The following is a 26,684-nucleotide window of genomic DNA, read 5'->3' as shown; positions in this document are numbered from 1 at the left end:
GCAGAGGTGTCAAACATTGTGCTTGGGGGTGTGTTGACATGACAGAGCAGTAAGAACAAGTAGGACAGCAAAGTTGCAGAAGTAAAACTGACAGTTTCTGAGACAGTTTTATTTTGCTGTACTTTGCTTCAACCAGCCAGGCTTACTAAGCATCCTCTCCTTGGCGAGTACAGCATTCCCTTTTCATCTTTAAGGAAACTAACTCATTCTTTATGAGAACTGAAAGTACATTATTACCCTGGAAACGTGCTTCTGTGTACAAATCCGAGAAACACAAGTATGTATAGGTTTAGATACGCAAAGGAAATCCTTGAGAATTGAGAACTATGGCAAAATAAGTTGGCAAATAAGCTCCTTTGTGCATGATAAAGCCACTGGTTTTATTTATTAATTTATTTTGGATGGTAATGCCAGAGAGAGAGAGGCCACACGCTTGTTTGGGTTTGGCTGCAGCAGTCCTAGGTGGGAGAGCTGTGAATAACAACTAATTCAACTGGGTTTTTTTCTTGGCCTTGTGGGTCAAAACTTAGCACTTGATTAGAACAGTAGCCTTTAAGAGTAAAAGCAGCCTTCACATGGGAGCTCCTATTACTGTTCTGCATGTGAATTTCATACCTTATGTGTAGCATTCCAGTGTTCCTTTTGGGGCTTTTTTTTTTTCCTGTTTTGTTTACTACCTCCTTCCTCATCTCACAGAGATCTCCTCGTTTATTTTCTGATGACCAAGTGCCTGAGAATGTTGAGCAAAGGGCCCTCCTGGAGTCCAGACCTGCAGTGAGGCATCAGGTGACTACAGCCCTGCCTATTGGTGTCCGGTATCAGTGTGGGATTCTGGGTACCGATCGCTTCTGGGGTCAGAGGGAGAGAAAAATTCACCAAAATATGGTGACCACTGCTCTACAGTCATATGGCTAAAAGGACACAGTCAAGTCTCTTTTGTGTAGTGTTTTTATCCTACTTGCTACTTCTTACCTGTCTCCTTATTTGATAAATAACAGTATTTCTGTTTCTCAAAACACAATATAAACAATAAGGTAAACCCCAGCCTCTGAGCTTTAGACTACATGCTGAAAACCAGCTGGAGTCCAGATCAAATCATCTCAGAGTGGTCATCTACCAGTCAGATGCTCACAGATGCTTCTGGAAGCAAGAACATTTACATTTTCCAGGCATATTTCCTGGCTCTGAAGTACTACTTTCGTGTCCGTACTTCATGCAAACTTATTTGCAATGGTAGAGTTGCCAGCTTATGTGGATTTTCTTTGATTCTAGTATACACTTCTGGTTTGGTTTTCTGCTTAATTTTCTTTCCAGTATGTCGTCCTTGGCATATGGGAACATGCTGGTTTGAACAGGGGTTTCTTCAGTTTCTAGTTGCTTGCCCCTATCTATTTTCAGTTATCTTGAACAGCATTTGGCAAACTGGTGAGTGCTTTTTGGAAAACACTATCTACATAAGTGATTTTTTTTTTTTTTAATAAGTTACTGTTTTGAGTTAACCATCCAAAATCAAGCTGCTTCTTCTGCTGGAGTATAAACAGTCCCAGAACTTTTGCTTGTGGGCAGAACTTTTCCAAGCCATGTCAAAAGGAAATTTATAACATCTAGGTCACTTCTTATTGCTGTTCTTTGCTGGTGATTAAAGTCAGTGAAGCTGTTCTCCAAGAAGAAAGAGCGAACCTTTAGTTAGATTTTAGATAGGATTTGGGGACACAGAAGAAACTCTGAAAGACTGAGTAAGAAGACTAGTTTAAACATCCTAGCACCTCTCTTAATGAGTGACACAACTGAAGATCTTAGGCGTGATCCAAAGACAGAATGCTTGTGTGCGTTTCCGTACTTAAATTGAAATGATGATGCAGAAATGAACATCTAGACCAAAACATCTTGTTCCTACCTTTTATGTTGCTCTCTAAGCACTTTTAAGCTCCTTTTGAGGGTATAAAAGATTAACAGCCTTATAATGCAAAGGCAGAAATAATTTTTGAATTCTGTCGAATTTCTGTATAGTGCAGAATTAGGAGAAGAGAAAATAGAGGGGAGGCTGAGAACACAAAGTAGAGGAAAGGATAAAGTGGGTAGGGCAGAGAGGAAAAAGGAAACAGATGTTGGAACACTGCAGGCAGTGATGGATTATGGTGTGGGATTTAAGTGAAGGAAAAGAAGAATAATAGTTTAGTAAGAGAACGAAGGCTTAGCAAAGTAAGACAGTTTCAGAAAAGAAATTTGATCAAATGTTTACGATCTGAGGTATAGAAAATTCGCCTATAAATAGTTGTATTTCTTTAAATGGGGGAAATTGTGAAAACCAAGCTATTTTGCTTTTTTGTCCAGTAGATTTAGTCTTGAGCTTATCCTATCCTAAATGGCTAGAAACAGCTATTTTTGTGGGTCATACAGCTACATGACATTTATTTTTCCTTTTTATAACTAAAACCATAATTTTCCTGTAAAAGAGTCAAATATTTGAAACTTGCAGAATTTTTCATTCCAGACTATAATTTCTAGGAATGCGCTCTTTCTACCAGCACTATTTGTCTGATACTTCCAGCTATTGTTTTTTTCCTGTTTGTGTGAAGTATTTGTTGGGAGATAGGCATAATGAGCCATAGAGTTAATGAGGGGTATGTTGGAAGACCAGTTGATTGGGTTCTCCTGTGAGGAACCAGGTTCAGAAAGATGCACATTCTCAGTTTGGGGTTTTTTGTTTGCCATTTGATAAGCAAGAACAGCAGATTGGTTTATGTTGTTTCATTCTTCTTAGTGTGATGTTTCTAATCTGCTTACAGTAAATTTTAGGTTAGAAATTTGCTGCCAATTACTGGCAATGCATACAAGTTAATTTCTTTCTCTTCCATCCCCAATGAGAAGCAGGCTTTTGGTTTATATAGTTAAAATACAGAAGAGGTCTCACATGGCCTGAAATATAATCTTCGTGCCTTGGGCCAGTAATAAAGAACAGTGGGAGATACAGGAGGAGTAGAGGAAATTGATTTCGGAGCTTTGCCAGTGGCTGAGTTGGTTGGGTTACAGGAGGTTGGACATCTGTAGAAGGAGGTAACTGCTTCCAAATGGTCCTAAATGACTGAAAACCTAATAAAGAGCAAATTAAGAATAACTTACTCTGTCTTGATAGGGAGAAAGTGAAGATAACACTGGGCATTTTCATCCAAGTTTTCCTATGAGCATCTTTTTTTGATGGTGGGCATAGAGGGCCTGCGTGTTTGTATTTTCTCCTGTCTTCTCTCTGCAGCCATGTATGATTGTTTTGGTTTTTATTTTATTTTTTTAGCCTGAGACTGAACCGTCTCGCCGATTCTTTGTTGACCAGTGGGAGCTCTCCCTTAGCCTCCGTTCTTCTAATCGCCCTTCTTCACCTTCATCTGACTCTCTTCGACAGGTAGCATTAGCCTGAGCATTGCGAGGTGCACTCAGCTGTGTTCGCTTGCTGCACCCCAGTCCCACCAGCCAACGACACACCACAAGAGATGGCCAGGCTTGCAATGCTTCACCTGCAGAATGCAATTTCTGTGCATATTCATGCACAGATGAGAAGCCAGAGGCAGTTTGTGGCATAGCTTGGTTATTGTCAGCCATAAAGCGGTTTGAAACTAAATACATTTAACATCTGGTGTAGATGAAAAGTGGTACATCTCACTCTCAAATGTTATTTTTTTGAGGACTGATAGTCTTTTTGGCTTTGCAGTGAGGCTTTCTTGTTTTGCTTGCTGCTTTTGTTGAGAACTTGGGCCAAACTGCAGAATGCTTTTGTGCATATATGCTTAATGGACAGTGTGTAATAAAAAGTACTTTGGCGTTCTGAAAATTCAGTGATAATTTGAACTAGTTGCAGTTATCATACATAAAAAGTAGGAATTTGATTAGTCCTAAGCTGGAGTGGGTTCTTTACAAAATGTTGTATATCTTAAAGGCTTTTGCCCACAGAAGGCAAAATGTTTCATATAAGGGCTGGTATAAGGCCAAATGTGATGTGTAGGAAAAAGGCAAAACAAATCAGAAACACTGAACCCCAAATCAAGAATTCAACAACTAAATTTTGCACACTAAATCATCTGAAGTATTGTCAGTTAAGATTAGCACAGCTTTTAAAGCATGGACCTTCGTATGTACTGGTAGAAATGTAAAGATCCTGAAGCATCTGAATGAATGTTGAATGAATGTTTCAAATCAAAACTTGTTCTGTGGAAACCTGGTTCAGCTGAAAGAAAGTTTATCCCATGGAAAAGCTTGAACTCTCTTTTAGAAAACTTTAAAAGTCTTAAAGGTTTCTGGTCTCTTAAAGGAAGAGTCTTGGCCAAATTATTTTTGCCAAATGAAGATTAATGCTGAAGAAATTTTTTTCCACTGGTCACCATTTTAAATGTAATATTCGACAAGGTGCGGTATGTGACATTGAATGGCAACTCTGCCCATATGTGTGTGCACGCAGTAGCTAAGGAAGTATATGGAACCTATAAAAGACAAACCATGTATTATTTCTTGCACTTACAAATTCTGCAAGTACTCTGCATTCAGTACAGATACAAGTTGTGTCTGAGTAGAAATAAAGCATCATTACTTTTGTCACACGGAGCTTAAATAGTTAGGATTTCAGTGATAACAGCAGTAATCTCTGATGGCTGAGCCCTCCAAAGTACCCATTCTGTGGTGAATTTCAGTTTTTGTGACGCTTCCTGCTGTTTCCATGTCTGAACACGTGAAGATCTTAAACACTCCTAAAAGGCTAATAACCACACGTGTGAAATTTGTGCTGTGTTATTAGTTCTGGGAAATAGCTAGAGTCCTTCAATCAAGTTCTGCTATATGAGTAAAGGGAGTCTTGAGATACAGCTTTAGTCCTTTTCTTCAGAAAACTGTTATACTTGGCATTTTACACTTGCCAGAAGCTGGATTGGCTCTCTGATGATCCTTCATTTGCTGAGGAAGGCCCCACTAGAAATATTCATAATACTTCTTAGCCGGGAAAAGGAAAATTGCTTGGTGTGCTCCTCGCTGCTCTGAATCAAATACGTGGCGTTTGCTGTGTGGTTGAGCTAACATGGATGTAATCACGTGATTTTCTTAACCATGTAATTATTGCCAATGGTTGTAAGTATTCCCTGTGAAAAACACTTCCTCTGCTCCTGCAGTGACTGAACGTGGCTTGCAAACACCCATTTGGTGCCACCTAAGGTAACAGTCAGCCTGTCTACATTTCTCAGAATACCGGAGGGTTTTTAGATACCCAAAGTTAGAGAGTCAGTCAGTACCCATAATGAAGAAAAGCCTAGTTAGTCATAAAGCTGTGTTCACAGTTGAACAAGTATATATTCCAGATGTGTGCCGGTATGGCTTTTGGTGCATTGGCTAAGGCTCTTGCATCTGTTTCCGTATAAGTCTCTGTGTATTTTCAGCATTGGAAGAATTCATATTTTTGAATCACTTTGAGTTCCTTATTTAAGGATTTCTCTGTCATCTATGTAAATTAATTCTTTCCCATTACTAAGCATAAAAATAGGCTTTTGTGATCAGCATGTTGCAGTAGACTGTGCAATGTCTTTTAATAGGTCTTTGTTATGATGCCAATTTTACCTGGAACCTAAAATCTTAACCTGTATTTGGCCTTGTCTTTGGAAGTGTCTGTGCTCGGGTTTCCAGGTACAAAATACCCCACAAACAAAGATAAGATCTCCTTTCTTCATCACCATAGTATTTCTGGAACACTTAACAGGATGTAAAATGCAAGCCTTTTTTCCCATTCCTACAGATGATCCTAGGCTGTACTGGTGATCTCTGATGACACTAGCTTTGCTGTTACTACTTATCACTTCATATTGTCCACTGTCTTGGCATGATTTGACCTCTCTACACCTTTTCACCACCTAACCTATTCTCATTTTAGTCTTTTTTTTTTTTTAATTTTGATTTTTTTTCTTTTCTCACTTCGCTATTGTTTTTTTCCATCCATCTGGTAGAAGTATATAAAGATGTACACAGGCGGAGTGAGCTCTTTGGCTGAGCAGATAGCCAATCAGCTTCAAAGGAAAGAGCAACCCAAAACCCTTCTAGACAAGAAGGAACTGGTAAGACGATGTACAGAAGATAACGCGTGTTTGTGTTTAGATGTACTGTAGATCTGTGAGTGTCCAGTTGTTACTACCACTGATGGAATCTGTTGTAGCTTTGTGAAAGATTTAATTTCTCTATCTACCCTCATTCTTGTCCTCATTTTCCTTGCAAAATGTTGTTTTTTAACCTAATCTCAGCATCAAAGGATTGTGCAAAAACAGTTGAGAAACTGTTTGTCATATTTATGAAGATGTTTCATCCACTTGGCTACCTCTGCATTATTATTTTTTGGATGAGATACTGATTTTAAGAATTGCTGTTTGAGGGATTTCTAATGGTTTTGGCTTTCCATTGTATGCCTCCTTCAGTCATTTATTTAAAGGTCATCATTAATACTACTGGTGTCCACTCTCTATGCAAAGCTTATTTTACTTCTGACATCTGTAGGCATAGCATCCTAGGACCTTCCTCTCTGGACTGTAAGGTTAGTTTTTGTGTCCTGGTTAAAATTGTGAGTTGTGTCGAAGAACTGTGGCATCCCTGCGTGAAAGAACTGCAGCATTCAGATGCTCCGCTATCTGCATAAATGAAGAGAAAATATGACCGTGCAATCTTGGTGAGTCTGGACACACACAGATTTAGCCATGCCTATTTCTGTCTAGGGCTCACTCAAGAAGGAGTTCCCCCAAAACCTGGGAGGCAGTGATGTCTGTTACTTCTGCCGCAAGCGAGTCTATGTGATGGAAAGGCTGAGTGCTGAAGGCAAGTTCTTCCACCGCAGTTGCTTCAAGTGTGAATACTGTGCGACAACTCTGCGCTTGTCATCTTACGCCTATGATATTGAAGATGGTAAGCGAAATCGTGTTTTTGTCAGAATTCACTTAACTGTCCTGGAAGTCTGTCTAGTGATTTCAGCTTTTTCTTTGCTTAAGAAGTATTTGGTGAGTTAGGGAAGAAGGTAACATCCATTCCAAAGACACCATCTCTCTAACTATTGAAACTACATGGACTTCCCATGGCCAGGTCATGCTACGGAAACATAACTGGACTCTTAATAATTTAATATCATAACAGCTCCTAGAATGCAACAAAACAAATAGCTTTTGGGGTCTTGAAAGGGGTTTGGAGCCTGAGTCTGAAGGCCAGACCCTTTTCATTACTGTCAAATGAGGAAACTCATTAGTGTTTAATGCTGTTTAAGAGAAAATAACACATTGGAGACTAATGCAGTCAGCTTTTTCTTCTTGAAGACATCACAGATATCCAACTCCATATGTTTATTTTAGGTGTACTGAAGTAGGAATTTTATAATCAGTGTCTATGATAATAGATTCTTACAAACTAGGCTTTGTTTGTATAATGAAAAATGGAGCATCAAAGTTGAGTAGAGATAAGTCAGTGTTATATATAGAGAGAAAGTGTTGTTGAAGTCACTACTGAAGATTCAGTAATGACTGTTTTCTGTATCTGATAGACTGAGGAGGAAGGAATAGTATTACAAAACTTGCTGATGACTCCGTTAAAGAGTCTAGCATGCTAAGGGAATCTCCAGATACACTTAACAGATCTGAGAAACTAGATAATATGGCAGCAGTTGAAACTCAATTTATCAACAAAGTGTGCCTATAAGAGTAGTAATTTGAAATCACACATCGCTTGTGAAAAGTGTTCTCCTTCTAAAATGTATTGCATTCTATGTTGAGCAGTGTTTGGCAGAAATTTCATGTGTTCGGAAGAAAAAAAATACAAGAAAATATCTCAGATCTTGGTTTATGTTAGTAGGTTTCTTTATTTTCTTCCACAGCTACCATTTATTTTTAATTTTTTTATTTTTATTTACCGTTAATTATCTTTACTCCTGTCTCAGGAGGAAAGTATGTACAAAATGGTGTAAAACTAGTGAGAGGTTAGGTGGAAAGGATTCTACCCCAGACATGATGGTGTAGAAACCAAAATAACAGGAAAAAAGTGTTAGTGCTGATAGTTCTCCCCACCCCTGGAGGCAAAGATGAAATAAAAAGTATAAACTGATATGCCACAGGATAAAACTCCAGAATGTTCTACTGCAGATTGAAATGTTATGAAGTTAGTAGGTATCTACTGTGTGTAACTAGGAAGAAACTTTTTGCATATACTGGGTAGAGTAATGGCTATCGAAACAGCATCTAGGCTTAAGGGAAAAAAGAACCAAAATTACATATTTACAATGCATTATGTAATGACTTTAAGTAATGGACTTGTTCAGTCACAAAGTGTTGAGGAAACTTAGAATCAGAAACCAGTCTCCTAGTAAGAAACAGAAAACCAATTATTACTTGACCAGAAGGTCAGCAAAGTTGGCCTGCGAGTTTAAAGGGCCCAATAACAATTTTGAAATCAGCATATAAAAGTAACATCTTCATCCATAACCAAAGTTGGAAAAAAGCATTTTTTGAGGAATGCTGTTAACTTTGAGCGTACCCAAGGAACTGAGTATCTTACTATATGTTTGCAGTAACAGACTGAGCTCCTCTGTCAGCTGTATAGGCTGAAACATTTTTTGCCACCAGATTTAGCGATTCCTTCTGCAAGCAAGCTTATGTATGCAGTTACAGCCAAATAGTTCTCAGTGAGGCAAACACAAAGCTCAGAGTTTCAGCACACTAATAGCATTGGTTCTGAAATGCTATTAAATGCCTAACTCTCGCTTATGGATATGAAGCAGATATGGCCAAACAGAAATATGTAGTTTCCTAGCTAATTTAATTACAGTGAAAATTTAGCTTATGTTTCATTCCAGATTTTCTTTGAGAGAAAAAATAACAAAGCTGTACACGCATTGTTGCTATTCATCTGGCTGTTTTGACTGATAAGCATTTTGCAACGTTCTGTAGTCAGTGTCTGGTTTTAGGCTTCAAAGTCTGACATTTTTTATGTAAGAGCTTTTCTGTTGTAGCTCTTTATAGATGAATTGAAAGTGCAGGCTTTTTTAAAGAGTAAATGTTAAGAAATGTTTATTTAAGCAGAGACTATCAAAAGATAGCATTTGTCACTTTTCTGTCATAAAGCAAAGCATTGTGCAAAAACTGTCCCAGTGAAATTAGAGGAAGAGACAAAGATCAGAATATAGGTTTGAAATGCATTAGCAGTGTTGTATGAATAGAATAGCAGTAGAGGATGCTACTATGGGCTGCATGTGCCAAGCAGGATACACTGACGGCGGTACACTGAAAGATAATTACATGCCATCAATTTGCTGCTATTATTATTTGTATTATGTTATTACTATATATTTGTATTATGGTATTACTTCCTGACAGTGTTCAAATACCAGTGAAAACCCATCTAGGCTTGTGGGCAGTTACTAAACCAGTAGTATCACAAAATGTCTTAATTGTGAAAATGAATCACTGGTTAATTGTACTTTCCATAAGTAGCCACTGTGCATTTTTAGAGATGGTGCTTTGGGAGTTAACACTGTCTTCTTCCACTTTCCTCTGCTGGTTGTATTCATTCTTGCTTTTTCCAAAAGTGCTTCTGCCAGCTTTTCATGTGATGATTTCTTTGTTCCTCACACACTGCTGCATTGTTAGCATGTGATACCACACAAGCTTCACAGCTTTGCTTTGGTGTTTGATAGGATTTTAAGCTAAATGGCTGTCAGACACCCAATGGAAAGGAGGCTAGTTAGGAGGGGGAGAGAGGAGGGCTGGAGTTAAAACTTCAGATAGCATTTGCCTCCGTGTATAGTGAAGAAACTAGAGGGAGCAATGGCAATGGCAACAGAAAATGAGCTGCAGTGAGATGGACATATATATTGTGCTGAACTGCTGTGTTCTCATTGTTGACCATCATTTGTGTTTTATCTGCAGGTAAGTTCTACTGTAAGCCTCACTACTGTTACCGACTCTCTGGTTATGCTCAACGGAAGAGGCCAGCAGTGGGTCCTCTGTCAGGAAAGGTAACTCATTTTCGTCCAACAATTCATATTAATAGGTTTTGATTTGTAACATGAAAAAAGTATATATGCTGGAGGGTTTGGTTGTTGTTGTTTGTTTTTCAGAGATTAGAAAAATTCAGAGTGCGTCGAATTGCCTTTTTTATGCCATGAGAGCTTGTGGTTCTATATATTTTATTTAAAAGCAGTTCCTTTAACTACCGCTTCTTTTCATGGTTCTTATTATAAAATAATGTACTGTCCAGAACAGGATTTCGATTTTTCTTGTAAGCTGAAATACTTACTCAGTCCATACAGAGTCTTAATGAATAATTTTACCTGTTTTGGTTTTGCCTTGTGTCTCCATGTTTTTTCTAAGAGGAGACAAATTATTTGCATTTCCTTTGAAAAATGAAGTTCTACTCCACTTGCACGCACTATGAAGGCAACCTTCCTTCATTTCTGAACATTTTCCCTGTGTTAAAGGGAATCTGCATGAAAAGAAAGGATATCCCTTTTCTTATATTATCATAATGGAAGCATTTGTGCTTAAATATTGGATCAAGAGATACTGTGTAATACAGAAGAGTCTCCCAGATTTGTCATTACAGTCTAAGGCACTTTAATTTGTCTCCTGAAATCCTTTTTCAGTGTTTTTGCTGAAACAAAAACACTTGAAATACTCTGAGCAAACTACATGCTAGCCTCTTAAGTTCTGGTTAGCTCACATGCCACAAACAGTCTTTCCATCTTAAATTATATTTTCCTTTGTGGTAGTGGTGGTGCTTGTCTTTCTGGTTGTTTCTCAGGTTTTTATTAGTACAAACTGAAGCTGTACTCGTTCTTTTTGGAAGGATAAGGGATCCATCCCAATATTTGTGCCCTATTTACTGCCAAAACCAAAGACTAAAAATGGTACTTGTTTTATTTCCCAAATGAGCAGACTTCAGGAATCTTATTGCTTTGACTTTCTTCGGTATCCAGCTTGTTTTTCGGAGCTTTAGTAAAGCTATACATTGAGAAGGCACACACTTGTTTCAGGCCTTGCCTCCATATGTGATGATTAAGGGGTATCTTAATTGTGAGAAATTTGTGAGAATTGTCTTCCTAGTTCAACATGTTCAGCACATATAGCCTCACATGTAGGAAAAAAAAAGTGTATTTCTGAGGCATTTCAATTTGAATGTGAATTGAATTTCCCCCACATTCTTACAGGACACCAAAGGACCTCTGCAGGACGCCATGGCAAGTGATGGAAGTGGACGGGCAAATACCATCTCCGCCACAGCAGAGAGGGCCCCAGGTAGCTCCGCTTCCTTCTTTAGCAGGGTGGTGCAGTACTCTCTCGGCCTCTTTGACAGAGTTAGGGTGGCAAGCCAGCGCCTGCAAAGCAGAGTTTCCTCGATTGGGCACCAGGTAGCCCAGAACCCTTTGGACTCCTTTTTCATGTGTCAGCTCGTGGCTTTTGGGGTTCCCTTTCTCTATGTCCAGTCAGAAGTTCTTGTGCAGATCCTAGGGGAATTCTGTGGGCAGCCTGCTGACCAGTAAGAATTAATGTGACACAACCTTATGAGCTGTATAACTCGTGTGATTTTTTTTTTGTTTGTTTGTTTTTTGTGTTTTTTGTGTGCCGTGGGAATTTTGTGCATTACTTCAAAGTTTTAATATATTATTTTGCACTGTGGCTTTGGGGCATAGATGTTCTCAGTCCTTGCAAGGGTACGCTCTGAAAGAATTCCAGGAAAACACAGATGCTCAGTTGAGGGTCTTCTCTGAGTGGGTCCAGATAAAAAGCCATGTAATGTATGCAGCTCAGTGTTACTGAAGTTAAAAGTTCTGATGCACTGGAATAGCTCACAAACTGGAATTCTGTGTTTGCCTGAATTCTGATTGTGGTTTCTCGTTCTCCCAAGCTTCTCTCCATTAATCTGGTACTTGAATGGGAAAGATCCCATTACCTCTGGATTGTCTCCCTTGGAATTCTGGGTGTCTGACAGCTAATGGGATTGGATTCCTTAAACCCATTGAATTTCGTGGTGCTGGCAGGTTGTGGTGCTCTTCCCTCACTGCCAGAATCTGTGCTGCTATTGGCCATAGCTTTGGGAATGGGGTGATGAATGTGTGTGTTTTACTGTGAAGTAGTTTTGCCTTTTAACTCAAAATTCTAATTCTTTCTAACATGGGAGAAGTGTCTCTGCTACAAATGCTCGTTTGCCCAACCCCTGAGTGCTCATTAGTGATGTCAGGAAAAGGAAGAGATCTGATTTCTAGTATTTGTTCCAGAACACTATGGATAAACTAAATCAGCTGCTTTTAGAGAGAGAACATACTTAGAGCAATACTCTGAGAATAGAATGTTTTTGCAGTGCCAGTTGGGAAAAGACCTTAACAACATACAGGCAAATAAAAATCATGCTTTTGTTTGACTGTATGTATTATTCTTACACATGTTTCTAGGATTGCAACTGAATGCAATCTGACAAATTCTTAGTGTGCACAGTTGATTCTTGAAGTGTAGTTACCTTGATGGCTTCCTCTCTTGTTTGTGTGGAATTCCCATATGACAAAATAGAGGAAAAGGTATGGAAGAATTATATTTGCAAAATGCTGTGGACAGATGGAGTAACACCATTTTTTTTTTTTCTACCACTGGATAGACTTAAAATTGCTTTCTCTAAAAGTGAATATATATATATATATATATTATTCTTTTTTTTTTTGGCTGAAGCCTATTCCTTAAGATGAATGGAAAAAATATGTCTGGGAGCACAGGGTGTCTGCTGTGAGAATAAGGTGGCTTATGGAGTGAAACTATTGGTGGTGAGAAGTGGAAGGAGAGTTTAGCTACATATGTCAACTAGTTTATCCAAGGAACTGCTGGCAGAAAGTCTCCTTCCTCTGATTTAGTCCTTCCAACTGATTCATAAATGAGCATTCAGTAAATAGCATCTAAGTGATCACAAAGTAGAGCAAACAATAGGCCATGGCTTGCTTTAAACTTCTATAAATAAGATGTTTCCATCTCTCCTTATGTAGCTGTGACACAGTCCTGTAGCAGAACCGTAGTACTTCCAGAGGAGTAAACCAGAACAGACACCATTTTATCAGATGGCAAAAGTTGAAATCTAGGGCCCCTCATGTTTGCTTTCTGCTTTTCTAAAGCAGTGTATGACTGTAGCATAATTTTTAAAGCTTTTGGACCTTTTAAAGCTTTATCTTTTGCAGTGCCCAAAGTACATTAGAACACACTCAGCTTTGCTGGGTCAAGCTGGGTCATCTTTAAGGCAATGTATTGTGGTGCATTCTCGTATGTGCATGATAGAAGTACATTTCGTGCTAGAAGAATGAGCAGTGCCTCCGCTGTTCCCTCCCTTTCTGCTAGAAAAATGCCATTAGTGGCTGAGATGTTGTTTTCTTTGTGAAATAAGTTCTAAAGATATATATATTAAAACTACTGGCTTAAGAATGGTTAAAAAGTGGGAGTCTAAAAGCAGTGTACTTCAGAAGCAAGCCACTGTGGCATTAAAGGCAGGTCAGTTTTCTGTTAGGGTAATAGCTGTGCCCTGTAGGTACCTACCTGTAGCCTTCTGTTCTTGCTGAGTAGGTAGGTCAGGAAGCCCATGATGTGTTTATAGTTACATATGGTTTGGAAGAAACCCCAAAAGCCTAAACACAGCCTTTTGAATTAACCGAGCTTGCAAATACAATGGAAGAATAGGATATTATTCCTGAATAATCAGGAATCTGTAAGGTTTCATCTCAGTGTAACTGACTTTGAACTATGTGTGTACATGCTTTATTGCAATTTATTAAATTGTCTGTTTAAGGGACTATAAACATCCTGTTTTCACTGTAGAGTAGACAAATACCTAGACTAAAAACTTGTCTGAAATGGAGACAGAAGCAGAGCTGTTTCCAAGACTCTACTTCACCCATCTGGTAGACTCACATAATACAGGTCATACATCTGAAAATGTTTGACCTCCTTTAAGGCAAGTGCCACCCAATGAAATTTGTCAATACCAATTTCAGACCCTGAGGTTTGAGCCAGCCCTCAGTAGCGAGGTAGAACTTGAGTGTAGGTTGCCCCTAAAATGATTAGGTAAAAAAACAAGTTTAACATGCACAGGTTTGATATTTGATGTAGATGTAAGCTAGCTTAAAAGGCAAAAGGAAGTTGTAAAGCAGAAACATCTATTAAAGAAGACAAAAAAAACCAGCTGCTCTGAGTTAGCAAAGTGTTTGTTCAGTGAGCGTTATGGTGACTCATGCAAGGCCTGCTTTTTAGTTGTCGTGGCATCTCAAATGAATGTAAAGTGCATGAGTTCTTTCCCTAGACTCACTGCCTGCCTCCTTTGCTGTGCCACCAAATCTGACCTTGTCTTTTTTAGCCACCTTAATGCTTAAAATATATACAACCACAAAATAACATTCAGTGGGCCTGGTCAGTTGAGGTAAGACTGGTCACAACAAGCACTTTCTTGTGAAGTGTTACTAACCTGATTGGCATGTATTAACTTTGCTAAAGAAGTCAGTGCCTCACTGGGTGGCCACAGTCTTAGATGGCATTTTGTCTGTCCCTTGTATTGTAATGACTGTAGTTGCAGGGCACAATCTGTGACGAGGAGGTTGAGGGAGTTTATCAGTCAGCTAGAATCACCCTTGCAAAGGTTCTGCCTCCTTTGCCAGAGAGCCTGCCTGGCATCTTAGGTGCTGATTACAAGGGATGTTCCCAGGAGGGTGTGGTCAAACTGGCTCTTGCAGTATAGATCAGCTCTTCAGTTAGGAAGTGGCAACAAGCTTTTGTGTGATGGATGCCATTCTCTCTGGGGAAGGGAGTTTGGGGAGAGCGGTTACTGGGCTTTTGGTCTTGCTGAACTGTGGCATGCTTGTTGTGGATCCTGTAACCTTTCTTTGTACCCTGTCTGCCTGTTTTCTCTATCTTCTGCATTTGCCTTTGTGCCAAAATTTCTGCTGTTGCCAAGAGAAAAAAACACCCCAAACTTTGCTTTTCAACTGTCTCTCCTTTTGATAATCTGTAATCTGCTGTGTCTTGGATTTTTTTTTTTTTATATTATTTACAGTACTTTATATGGTTTTAATGTGCTTTTAATGCAAATGCTGTTCTTCTGTTCATTCTAAAGGTCTGTATAAACATTTCTGAACTTTACACTTTCTTCACAGATGGGCTTGGAACAGTCTTTGCCCCTATCAGCTTTATGATATGCTCCTTGGGGTCACTTTAGCTGGTGATGTGTTGTTGTAAGAAGTTTCTCCTTTCAGGCTTGTGTTCTCACAGCAACACGTTTCTGTCCCCATCAGCAATAGCGAGTTCATAAAGGCAAGACCTGCTAGGGAAACTCATACTTCAGAATGTAAAGCAATAAAAGGCAAGTCATGAGATCTTTGCAGAAGTAACTTGACTTGTGAAAGATTTCAGAAGCCAAATACAAGCCATAGTATGCAAAACTGAAAAATGTAATACAAAATAGAGGCACTAGGTCTCCTGCTTTAAAATCACAGAAATATATAGTGTGTATCATAGGTATATAATACAAAAAGTTAATCTTCCTATGGATCCTTAAGTGTTTTCAGGGAGCAATGTTTGAGTCAAAGCCCTTCACAGTAGACTCTTCAACAAGTGAACTTGAATACAGCAAGCAAGGCTGGACTTTACATGTGGAAGTTCTATGGCTGATTTGGAGAGCTATGAAAGGGTGACTACTTTCTCTAAATAGCATGCCCTTTAAAGTTAATTATCTGAGCTACATCGTAACTGTCTGTGGAATTATAATGAGTCTTATGAATGCATCCAATAATGTTTGTACACAATTCCACTTCTGTGCCTAACGAAGTATGAATACATTTTATATCTATTTCTGCATAGAAATAAGCTTCATGGTCAGAAACATTGCCTCTTTATGGCTCTGCATGCACTGAACATGCCTTATGTATGAAAATGGTTCAGCTCAAAGCAATACTGTTTGCTTGTGCAAACAAACATGTCTTCATGAAATCCTCCACTTGGTCACTTCCTTATTACTCACATTTGGGCTTTGTTCTTGTTTTCATTTAGTCCCTTTTAAATATTTAATTACACATGATAGCAACAAACTAATTCTGTGATGTTGTGTTCTGTTTGTGGTTCTTTCATTTTAAACCACTGAACTGCATTTACAAACACATCCATATTTCCCCACGCCCTCCACCCGTGAAAAGAAAGTAGTACATCCATATTTGAGGATACATTGCCAGATTGGCAGGAAATATAATTCCTCTACTACTGTGCCTTGAATGTTCTGTTTGGAGGAGCCATGGTGGTGTGTTTTGCAGGACACGGCACATGTTATTGAACCCTTTTATGGGGTTTCGTACAACTCCAGAGAGATCTGATGCAAGATTTATTTCTCTCTGTTGGAACATTTAAACTATAAACTTTAGAACCAGACCCCGTATTTTTGGAAGCTGAGGAGAGTGTGTGGGTTGCCTGATTAGGACCAAGGTTCAGTGCCCAGTGAATCATCAGTCATAGCAAGCCAGGAAATCTCTGTTAGGAGAAGTGCGTGACTGTTCCCAGTCCATCATGTTCCTTCTCAGTGTTCTTATCAGGATTTGGGTGGCTTTGGTGTAAGAGGAGAATGCTGAAGGACCAGCAATTTGCAGCCCAGAAAATTTGGAAAGGCAAAGGCATGATGGAAAGGTTGTTTGTTCCAAAGAGTGGAAATGCAGCTGACCTGATTGTTTTGCTGAAAAGTCCCAAGAAATGTACTGGAGACCAAGGAAGGATATGCCAAATAGCGATGGCTGGATCCTGCTAAGAACACTTTTTCTTGGGAGTAACTGGGCTCCCAGTTCCACCTTTCTCTCTAGCTCTCAGACCTGTAGACTTGTGCCGCTGGAATATTTGTTTATTGTTTGTATGTGTATATTCTGAAGGATGATATGAATTTTTCTGGGCACTTTAAGAGCTTCATTGATTGGTTTTGTGTCATAGAAAAATAGTATCAGGTTTGGGTGAAGGAGTTGGATTTTATTATTATTATTTGCAGAATTAAAATGTTTGGGTGTTTTTTGGGTTTTTTTATTTGAAAAGTGGAATCTGAGAAATGTCCATTTTGAGCTTTGCTTCCCTCAGGGAGAAGGAGGGATAAAATATGTGCATAAAATATGCTTGGTGACAGATAATGTTCAAGTGAGTTGATTAGTGCTCAGAAAGGCTTCATGTCTCCATTGTACAGCCTCGTTGAAGATTTTGATTTGTGCAGTTGTTTTTAACCTGTTTTTGTTTTGGGTGTGTGTCTCCTTTGAATTCTGTAACACGTGGTTTTCCTGTTGCTGTGAAATCAAGACATTATTTGTTCAACTGTGTGAAAATGTTCACGGGAATAAATTCCAAACAAACTTCAGGTTTCTGAGTTTTTCTTTGTCCTCTCCCTTCTCCCTCCACTGGTTCCAGGTGAGGGATGCTGTGGGGGATACAGAGTTGGGGGAGAGTGGCATGAATAGATCTAGCAAGCTCAAATGCAAAAGACATTTTGGGAAGCTCGTGGCATGTGCCATCTGTCACTGCAAAGCACTACTTTCCAAGCTGCTTCTGTATTGTTTATTTTATGTTTATTTTGCTGTTATGTTGTGGTTTGCATGGAGTACAAGGTGTACACTGCACAGACAATGTGACATACGGCTGTAGAAAACCTACTAAGGACTCCCAAACTTCTACTACTTTGGTGAAGCTGGTTTGAATAGATGCACTCTTAGTGTTGTGGCTTCACTGGTTTTGATTGATTTGGGAGGTGTTTTTGTGTACCTTGCTGCAGGCCAGAGGTCTTTAGTTGCACTAAGAAGGGCAGTGATACATATGTGTGAGGAGAGAAGGGGAGCATGGGTGACTGCATGTCAGCGCTTGGGAACAGGGAGGCATAGCCTTTGTGCCTGCTGTGACAGGTAAGCATTTTGGCAGGTTTAGTTCCTCTTGTTGATATAGCAGCAGTTGTGGTGATGGGATGTTTCCGTGTGATGGAAAGGCGGCAAATGAGTATGCATGGAGCCATGTAGCCAAATGCTGTGTCTTGCGTTCTAACTGGACAGTTGTCTTCTCTCAGGAGAATGGCACATAGATGACCTCCATTCCTCAAAACCATTAACAGAATATTTTGTAATGTTCTCACATGACAAACAGGTAGAGCTGGATCGTAGTTTTGAGCTGCATTTTCCTGTTCTCAAAGATCTATTGGATTAGTCTACGTTAGGGGCTCGTTCTGTGTGTTTTCTTGCATGATTCTCATATGCTTCCTACTCCACCGTTAGCAAGTAAAAGCTTGTAATAGCAGGTGACTTTTTATAGTGTATTGTGAATGGTGTTTGCCCAGAGCAGTTATGTTTAAAATGTAGCTCACAGATATGCAACCGCAAACCAATTCTGTTATACATGGGAGTTCCTTCTTTGGCAGAAAGTAATCAATTTATGTCTTTGAAATTGCCTTTTAGTTTTCTTTACTTTGATCAGTAGTTTGGGTTTTGAGGCTAAAATGGGCCTTGAATTCTGAGAAGGGGGCCGTCAGCTTGCAGTGTAAAACTTCATGTGCTGGTGTATGAACTAAAGCGTCATTTCGATGCACTGCTAGAACAGCCTCCACTGTTCTGTATCAGGAAAGCTGTTAGCTTTGCAGCTACATATATGCTCTTCAGAAATCAAATGTTTGCTTCATGAATTAAAAAAAGAGGGATGCAATTCCTGAGCTCATCCTTATCCAGAGGTAAAAACAGACTTCTGTGTTGTACCAGTATAGGAGGCATTGTTTTCAGTGTCTTGGAGACAGCAAATATTTGTGTGATGGGAAAGCTCCCAGGCACTCTCACATCATCCTCTTTGAAGTCTACACAGACTTTTCTGCTTCTGTGCCTGTGGTCCTTTTCCAGTCCCATGGCTTCTGGCGTTCTCTTACCAATGCTTACAGGAAGAGTTGAGCTCTATATCCTGCCCCACTGGATGGGAGAAGTGAGCTGTCAAGGAATTCCTTCCATGGCCCTGAAACTCAAAGGTCACTTCTTGGTAAAAGCATCCTATTTTTGTTTGTGAAACAAGACTGAACCTTTTTCACGCATTCTTTAAAACGTTGAGGTACTGAGCCATTCACAAATGCTCAGAAGTCTGTGGGCAGTGTGGATTTTTTATTTCCTTCAAAAAACAGATGACTGCCACTGAAATCACAGAATTAGCTTTTACAGCAGTTTGGAAACTTCATTCTCAGTTTTGTGCTTTTTGGAGTACTAAGATGTTTTCCACCACGCATCCTAAACCAGCTTGCTTCATCAGATATATTTTAGAAGCATTTTTTCCAAGCATAGACCATCTCCTTTGCAGCACACATTGCTAGGGTAGTCTGAAAAGCCTGCTGTGTACACGTTGGTTTACATTTTAGACATATTACACGTCTTCATCTGGTACTGTAGAAAGCAGAGTAAATGTTCAATACACATCTTTTTTCCCAGTGTTCTGTAACAGTGAAGAGAAAGTGTAAGGTATAACAGAACAAATGACTTAATTTCTATTCACTTCTACACCAATTAGAACAAGCTAGTAACAGTACCACCTGCTTGTGATCAGCAGCATAATATATTAAGGCATGTAGTAGGTAATGTATCTTTAAAATACAAAGAGAAACATGGAGAGAAAAACAACCAAATAAAAAACCATATAGAAAAACCCAAAAGAAACAAACAAACTCCCCAGACAACTAGAAATAATCTGAAGGGAAGGAACAGATACCCCAGAGTGAACATTGAACCTATTCTCCTGCTTCTTTGAAGCGCATTTATGGAGGAAGGTGGAGTAGCAGTTCCTGAACTAATCCGGGCAATGCAGTTTAACTTCGGCTTTCCAAACAAAACTGGGCAGATGTTCTTTAAGGATGAGATGGCACTTGTATGGTCTGTTTAGTTGCTTACATCTTCTCTCAAAAATGTATGTTTAGTCTGACATTTCTTGTGTTTGCTGTCGTCTCAGAAGGCTGTGTTTTCTTTTTTAGGAAAATTTTGAAACTGTCCTTTCTGCTGTTATAGAAGTTTATCTGATGGCCTGCGGGTAGAAGTGTTTAAATATAGGACTTTTTTTTCCTGAGAGATGTTTCAGATTCCTTCAGACTTGGGTAACTCAGTGATTTAGAAGATCAGAACCGATGTGTAAGTTATCTTTAATGAGTAGTGTGTCTTTTGGTAGCTTTCTTTCCAGAACTGGGTCAGATTTTGAGTATACCTATGTATATACCTATGTACAAGAGTTTTCTTAGCTTTAGAAAAATGCCCACTTAGATATGAAGCTCTGAATTGCTTGGAATATTCACTTGCTTTAAAAGTTATACAAGAGTGTGTGGGATAAATGTTGATAATGGAAAAGTATGCCACAGAATTAGGGAGCAGATGACAATGCTTTTTGGAGTATTTAAGTTAGGACAAGTATTCCCCACTATATTTTCCTGTAACTGCCAGCCTCAGATTTCAGCCTGTTCCATTTGCAGCACTTTATAATCTCAATACAAGTGACAGAAATTAAGTAAGGATATAGTTAGTACCTAAATATATTCTGAGATCAAGTAATTATGGAAATCTGTAGTACACTGCAGCAGAAAAGAGTGGTTATTAGCTCAGTAGTTGAAAGAAGATATCCATTTGAAAGCTATGTTTTGAAGCTGATCACGACTTGAACGGGAAACTGAAAACATTTGATATTCCACACTTTTATTATGTGTGATAAAATTTCTGGTTCCTGATTGGTTGTTCTTTAATGATCAAAACATCATCCAGGTGGAACTGGAAGTACCAGTTCCTGTAAAATGTAGGTGATATTTCTGTTGGTAGATTCCTCTACTGCTTTAGGTGGAAATGTCCTTCGTTCAGCTTTATGTTATTTGCACAGTGAGATTCACCTGTCTGATCCCCTCTGGTGAAGTGAGAGGTTCTGGAGGGCTGCTATGTATAAGTAGTAAGAAATAGATGCCACAATGAATAAGCTCTACCAAGTCTTATGTAGCAGAGAAGACAGCAGAGGCTTTTTTTTTGACAACATAAAAGGGATTACTGTTTGGATTATAACTGAACAATCACTCTTAAGCATTAATTTCCAAGTTATTTAAAGCAGACTGTTTCACTTAAAAAAAGGGAAAACCTCATGAGCCAAAATCATAGTGCTTTTTAAATATAGTGTGGCCTTTCTCTTGTTTTTCTCTCTGGCAGTCCCTGGATGTGCCTCATCTCAGGTGACTTTTTGAGGTAACATACCTTTAATAGCTTCCAAGACAAAATTCATGCTTGCCAAGTTATCTTTAGCCAGATTATCCTTCAGTGCTCTTCAGCCTTCCCACACTCAGCTTCTTTCAGAAAATGGAAACTAGGCCAGGCAACATATCATAGAGGTGATCAAAATACTGGAGAGAGCCCAGATATCTTAGATGATACCAACAAAACGGAAAATGATCGGTAATATGTTACTGACTTAGCAATATTCCTGAGTAATAGGCACACCAGTAATTAACAGACTTAATATAAATTGATGTAGGGATTTTATCTCTCTAGTCTCAGAGACATGTTTGGGCAGCAGAAAAAGTGAAATCTGTACAAACGTTAAGATTTTCTGTCAGAAAAGATGCAATAATCGAGGTTAGCAGTGTTCCCTGGGGCTTGGATTATGTGACCTAATACCTGCTGTCCCCTGTTTCTCTTATCCACCCACCAGCTACAACACTGGACTTCTTCCAGGAGTCAAAAATAGCTGTATTCCTGGATTATTCTATGCCTCTGCTGTAATGAAGACAACTTTCCTGTATTGTTAGACCATATACTGAACTTTTCACTTCGATTATGTACTGCTGCTACTTCACACATATGTCAACATATGGGAAACATAATCAATTTCTCTAACATAACTTGTACTATAAAGTTGCGGATGAATTTTTTTTTTCAAGACACAAGTATAAAGTACATATGACCTTGAAATAAAACTGATTGATTGTATTAGCTTCTGGTTGCTTCAACTGGAAACAGGGAAGGGTCAGATCAATCAAAGTGACAGCTATTTGTAGGCCTTGCCGTACTGATGTTGTAGGAAGTAATGTTTTATCACTGTCTGTTTTGGAAATTCTAGAAGTATGTTTTAACCAAAGTAGTATGGGGGTGGGGGAAAAACATTGCAACACCCGTAAGATAAACATGTAAGTTAATAACTTCATTCAGTAGTCAGTCCAATTTACTTTTATGATTATGAAGAGAAGGGCCTTCCACATTTACTGACAGTACCTGAGATACAAAGAACTTAATTCTAGCTGCAGGTTGTGGAATGTGTGGAGGAGGACTTACATCTTCATATGTTTATTTCTGGGCTATCTGTTTCAGAATCCCTTAAATATTTTAGCTGTCAGTTATTCCCACACACATTATAATGGGGGGGGGGGGGGGTAGGACTTTGGGGACCGCTTTGCTCCTTATTGTTTAGGGAACAAGTAGATATTGACAGGAATCTCACTGATTTTTACTTCATGTGCTGTTGAAATAAGTAATGCTGTAAAACTTCCTCGTCAGTGCTGGAAGCAGTGTTGGGTTTTTAATAACTGTCTGGTGGGTACTTCTGCATCAGAGGATATTGAGATAAAACACTTTTCTGTTTGTACAGCTTCCTTTCCCCATGTCTCTGCTTAGGTCCCTGATTTGCTAGGAAGAATTGCTAGACTGACAGTTTGAGAACTGAGCCTTGACATGGTAGTATGTTGGTTGCTCGGTGGCAAAACCCTTTCTCTTCTGGTAGTCTAGAGAGAAGAGAGCTGCTGTTCTGCTCTGTGCCTACTCTTCAATCCCTTTTGCAGGCTAACCTACATAAAACTGTTTGCATATGTACAACTCCAGTGTCAAACTGCAAGAGCTTTGACTCAGTAGAGCATATCTTCTAGAAAGCATAGTTACTCTTTATGACTGAGTTATATAAATGATTGACATGTGCATTACAGAAGAATTTCAGTAGGGCCGTCTTCAGGTTTTAGCTCATTTTGAGTCCTGTGCATGGACACTGAGTATCTTACTTATGAATAGACTTTGGTTTTCTTACTATGTTGTCCTCTTTGAATTAAGGGCTTTTATATTTATCAGAGCATATTATGGATCAAACTGAAAACACAGGCATCAGAAAATTCAATTTGGTGGCTTCTTAATGCAGCTGAGTAATTCAGGCTTCCTGAGGGCTTGGGAATACCTTTGGATAGTAGGAGAGACAGTTGAAGCATCATACCAAAATAGCATTGACATCTGATGACTACTAGCTGTTTACGTTCAAATAAATGCGTTCTTGTTTCTGTCTGAGAAGGTGTTCTATTAACCCTTTTGGCTTTGAGAATGGGCTTATTGAACCTTCAGGGATCCTACCAGTATATGTGCAATTCTGCAGTATGTGATGTGAGGCTGTGCAAACAGGTAGTGAGAAGAATTCACCAGACCTGCTGGGTTCTTCCCAGCGGTTTCTCAAAAGGGAAGATAAATTTAAAGAGTGAACTAATCTACATTTAAAACCTTAAACTACTTCCTAGCCCTTAAAAAAAAACACTATTCCATTTAACACACTTCTGCAGGTCAGTTTAGAATTGCCATCTACATGATTTATGTATCTCTTACTGTGCAGTAGAAAAATCATTAACTGGCTAAAATACTAATTCTGGAGAGGATTAATGAAAGGATTTCTGGCTACGTCTATCAAAATGTTCTTATTCAAAAGCAATGTCTTAATTGACTCACTGTTTTAGCATGTGCAGCACTCAACAACAGGCCCTGGTACTAAGATTTCTTTTTATGTGCACACAGTGCTGAGTGCAGTGAGCATCTCATAGCAGGTACCATTGCTCAACCTGCTCATGTAAACCGTGTAATCATTAAACTTAGAATCAGATGTAGTTTAGTCCCTTTCTTACTTCAAAGTGGTTTGTCTTGACTTAAAGTGTAGAGTGAAGGGGTTGGAGCTGGGCATTCTGGATCTTGTTTCTGGCACTGCCACTAGTCTGTTGTGAGTTTGCCTTGCTGGTATTTAATCTCTGCCTGAATTTGTGAAGTGCCTCTACAGTACTTACCTACTTCCAAACTATTTGGTTGTTCTAATGTGCTAATACTTGAAAAACATTTTGAGGCCCTTGGATGAGAAGTGGAGTTGGAATACAAAGAGGCAGTTAATAGAACTGAAGTGGGTCAGGGTGAAACTTCCGGTGAAAAAAACCTGAATCTCAATCTGATATTAACACTTGGATAATGAGAAGCCTAAAAATGCTGCTAGATCTCATTTGCTGGCTTCTCGATACCTCAGCAATGATGATTGCTGAACTGCAAGCATGCATCAGAAACCTTATCCCAAAAGATATTTCTTTAGAAACTAATGGCAATGGAATGTGAGAACTTTCAGCGTTTCTGACTTAGAGCTCACTGCATCACCTGTAAACTCTCACAGAAAAGTTCCTGTCTTCCATCTCTGTATTTTGTCCTATGCAATATGCTGCTGTTTCCATAGGAGTTCTTTTATCCGACGTAGGTGTGTTCTCAAACAATTGTGTGGAGGTAGAAGTAACTGAAGAGCTTGGAAAAGATAAGTGAAAACAAGCAGGTACAGTGTTTCACATCATAAAAGCACATGATTTGAGAAATCTAGAACAAAGGTTTTCTTGAGAAATATATTAATTCTTTTCCCCTTTTGTATGTGTTTCACCATAGACTCCTTTATTTGAATTTCTGTAGCTCCCCAATGGCCACAGCTGAGTCTGTGTGAAATACTGGCTATCTCACAAGAGATGCTGTGTAATTTAGCTTGCAATCTTAACAGATTTGACTAGGAAAAGGAAGTAAAGAGGTACTTCATGATTAATGACAAATTCTAGTAAAATAGGCAGGTAGTTTCTCTTTGGGAAGAATTCACTCTTCTCATATTCCCATTTTTTTTCCTGCATCTTCAGCAAGTTTTATGTCAAGGAGTAACCTTGGCAAGATTTCATCTAGCTCATGAGAATAAAATGTGTGGATTTTACAGAACAAGGTAGTACAGGACGGAAATGGAGATGAGATCCTCTCTCAAGAGGAACTTCTCAAGCCTTGCAGTAATTGCCAAAGTTGCTGGAGTAGGACACATTCGTGTAGGCAAGGAGTGGTTTAGCGTAGGAATGTTATCTCTGATCATATTATTATCTCTACAGGAGGCAGGCTGTGTCAAGGCTGAGATAAATAAAGGATCCTGGCAGCTTTTGTGCAACAGCTAAGCAGCCTGTCCTGCTAAGAAAAACAGCTCCCTTCAAATGATCCGTGTAATGTTAATGGCTCACTGACTCTTCCAAAATAAAGAATCAGATTTTAAAATGTGCCCCATTTTGGGTGTTGTTTGTGGATTTTTAGGTCACCAGTTGATTGTGTGAGAAACTGCTCTTGGCTTTCATGTAGCTCCCCTCCCTGGCTAGTAACATTGCTTGGTTTTGTTTTTTTTTTCCTGGTAAATGCTGCCTCATCAGCCCCTTTTCTCTCAGTTGTGACTAGTTGCTGACTTTTGGCTCTGTGGGCCCAGGTGCACTGGCAGGGTAGAATGTCAGCTAATGGATAATGACTGCACTTCCACCAGCAGTGTAATGATTTGGAAGAGGCACCTTTCACCTCCAGAGGAGAATCAGAGAATAGGCTTTAGTTTCTCTAACAGCTGCACTGGAGTAGACCTTGCCCATATAAATATGAGTAAACCACAGCACTATATATGTATGAAGGAAATGAGGGTAGGAAAGCTTCAAATTTCCTTGTCCCTATTTCATAGTAACTTCAAACAGATTTGAACTTTATAGCATAAGTAAACGGTTCATCATCTGATCATTTAGCAATACCGTATCTTAGACTTACTTTCATCCCTTACGTAGACTTGTGAACTGTAATTCTTTTCCTTCTTATAGTTGATGGCTTTGTGGTGCAGAAACTTGCCTCTTAGTAGCATTTCTCCAGTAACAAGGTTGACAGTGGCTTTGCAGCTAGCCCAATAAGGCTTCGTGGCACCTTTTAGAAACAAAACCAATAGACCAAGTAGACCAAATGGTCTGTACAGAGCAAACTCCTAGAAATCCCTTGCTGTTAATCGGTTGAGTAATCAGTTGGTAATCAGTTGAGTTTCTCTATCATGCTGTCCAATGTAGAGCTGTTTTCTTTGCAATGTCAAGTGGAGGGATGTAACCAGTCCTACATTTCAAGAATATAGATATATAAACTAATTAGAGAAAGGGCTGGGAATATCCTTCCTACTTCTTGGAGATTCAGGGGCACAGAGTGCTTGTCAAGCTCACAGGACATCTTGGCTTGACCACATCCTTCTGCATTAAAGTGTAGGCAGATTTTTAATCTCTTCAGGTTTTTTAAACACAGTTGCATTGAGTCAATCCCACTTACAGTTGTGCTGCGATAGAATTGATTTGCTTCTGTGTGTACCGGTTATACTGGCTCTTCATGGTGGGAAGGGTAATGATGATTTGTATTTTGAAAAACATGCCTGAAAGTTAATATATGATCACAAATGCTTATGAACAGTTGTCAACTGTTTGATTTTCAGGCTTATTTTACCTGAGAGTGATTGCTGCCGGTCTTTTTCCCCACCCTAGATAATTGCAGCATTATTTTTTAATACTCCATTAATTTAATTATATGGGAATGATTTTAT

General features: G+C 39.1%; 1 protein-coding gene across 1 annotated transcript in view; it reads left to right on the top strand.

Annotated features, from left to right (window-relative positions):
* Nucleotides 1-26,684, top strand: part of MICAL3 (microtubule associated monooxygenase, calponin and LIM domain containing 3) — a 127,508-nt gene that overhangs the window by 48,385 nt on the left and 52,439 nt on the right. Inside the window, exons 18-23 of the mRNA XM_080614935.1 lie at nucleotides 697-786; nucleotides 3,293-3,400; nucleotides 5,976-6,083; nucleotides 6,732-6,918; nucleotides 9,921-10,009; nucleotides 11,201-11,288. Coding sequence (XP_080471061.1) covers nucleotides 697-786; nucleotides 3,293-3,400; nucleotides 5,976-6,083; nucleotides 6,732-6,918; nucleotides 9,921-10,009; nucleotides 11,201-11,288 — 670 coding nt within the window. The remainder of the gene's footprint in view (nucleotides 1-696; nucleotides 787-3,292; nucleotides 3,401-5,975; nucleotides 6,084-6,731; nucleotides 6,919-9,920; nucleotides 10,010-11,200; nucleotides 11,289-26,684) is intronic.

Source organism: Psittacula echo (assembly GCF_963264785.1).
Source record: "Psittacula echo genome assembly, chromosome: 1".
Lineage (NCBI taxonomy): Eukaryota > Metazoa > Chordata > Aves > Psittaciformes > Psittacidae > Psittacula > Psittacula echo.
The sequence above is the reverse complement of the archived record's forward strand: the minus strand, read 5'-3'. Positions and strand labels throughout refer to the sequence as shown.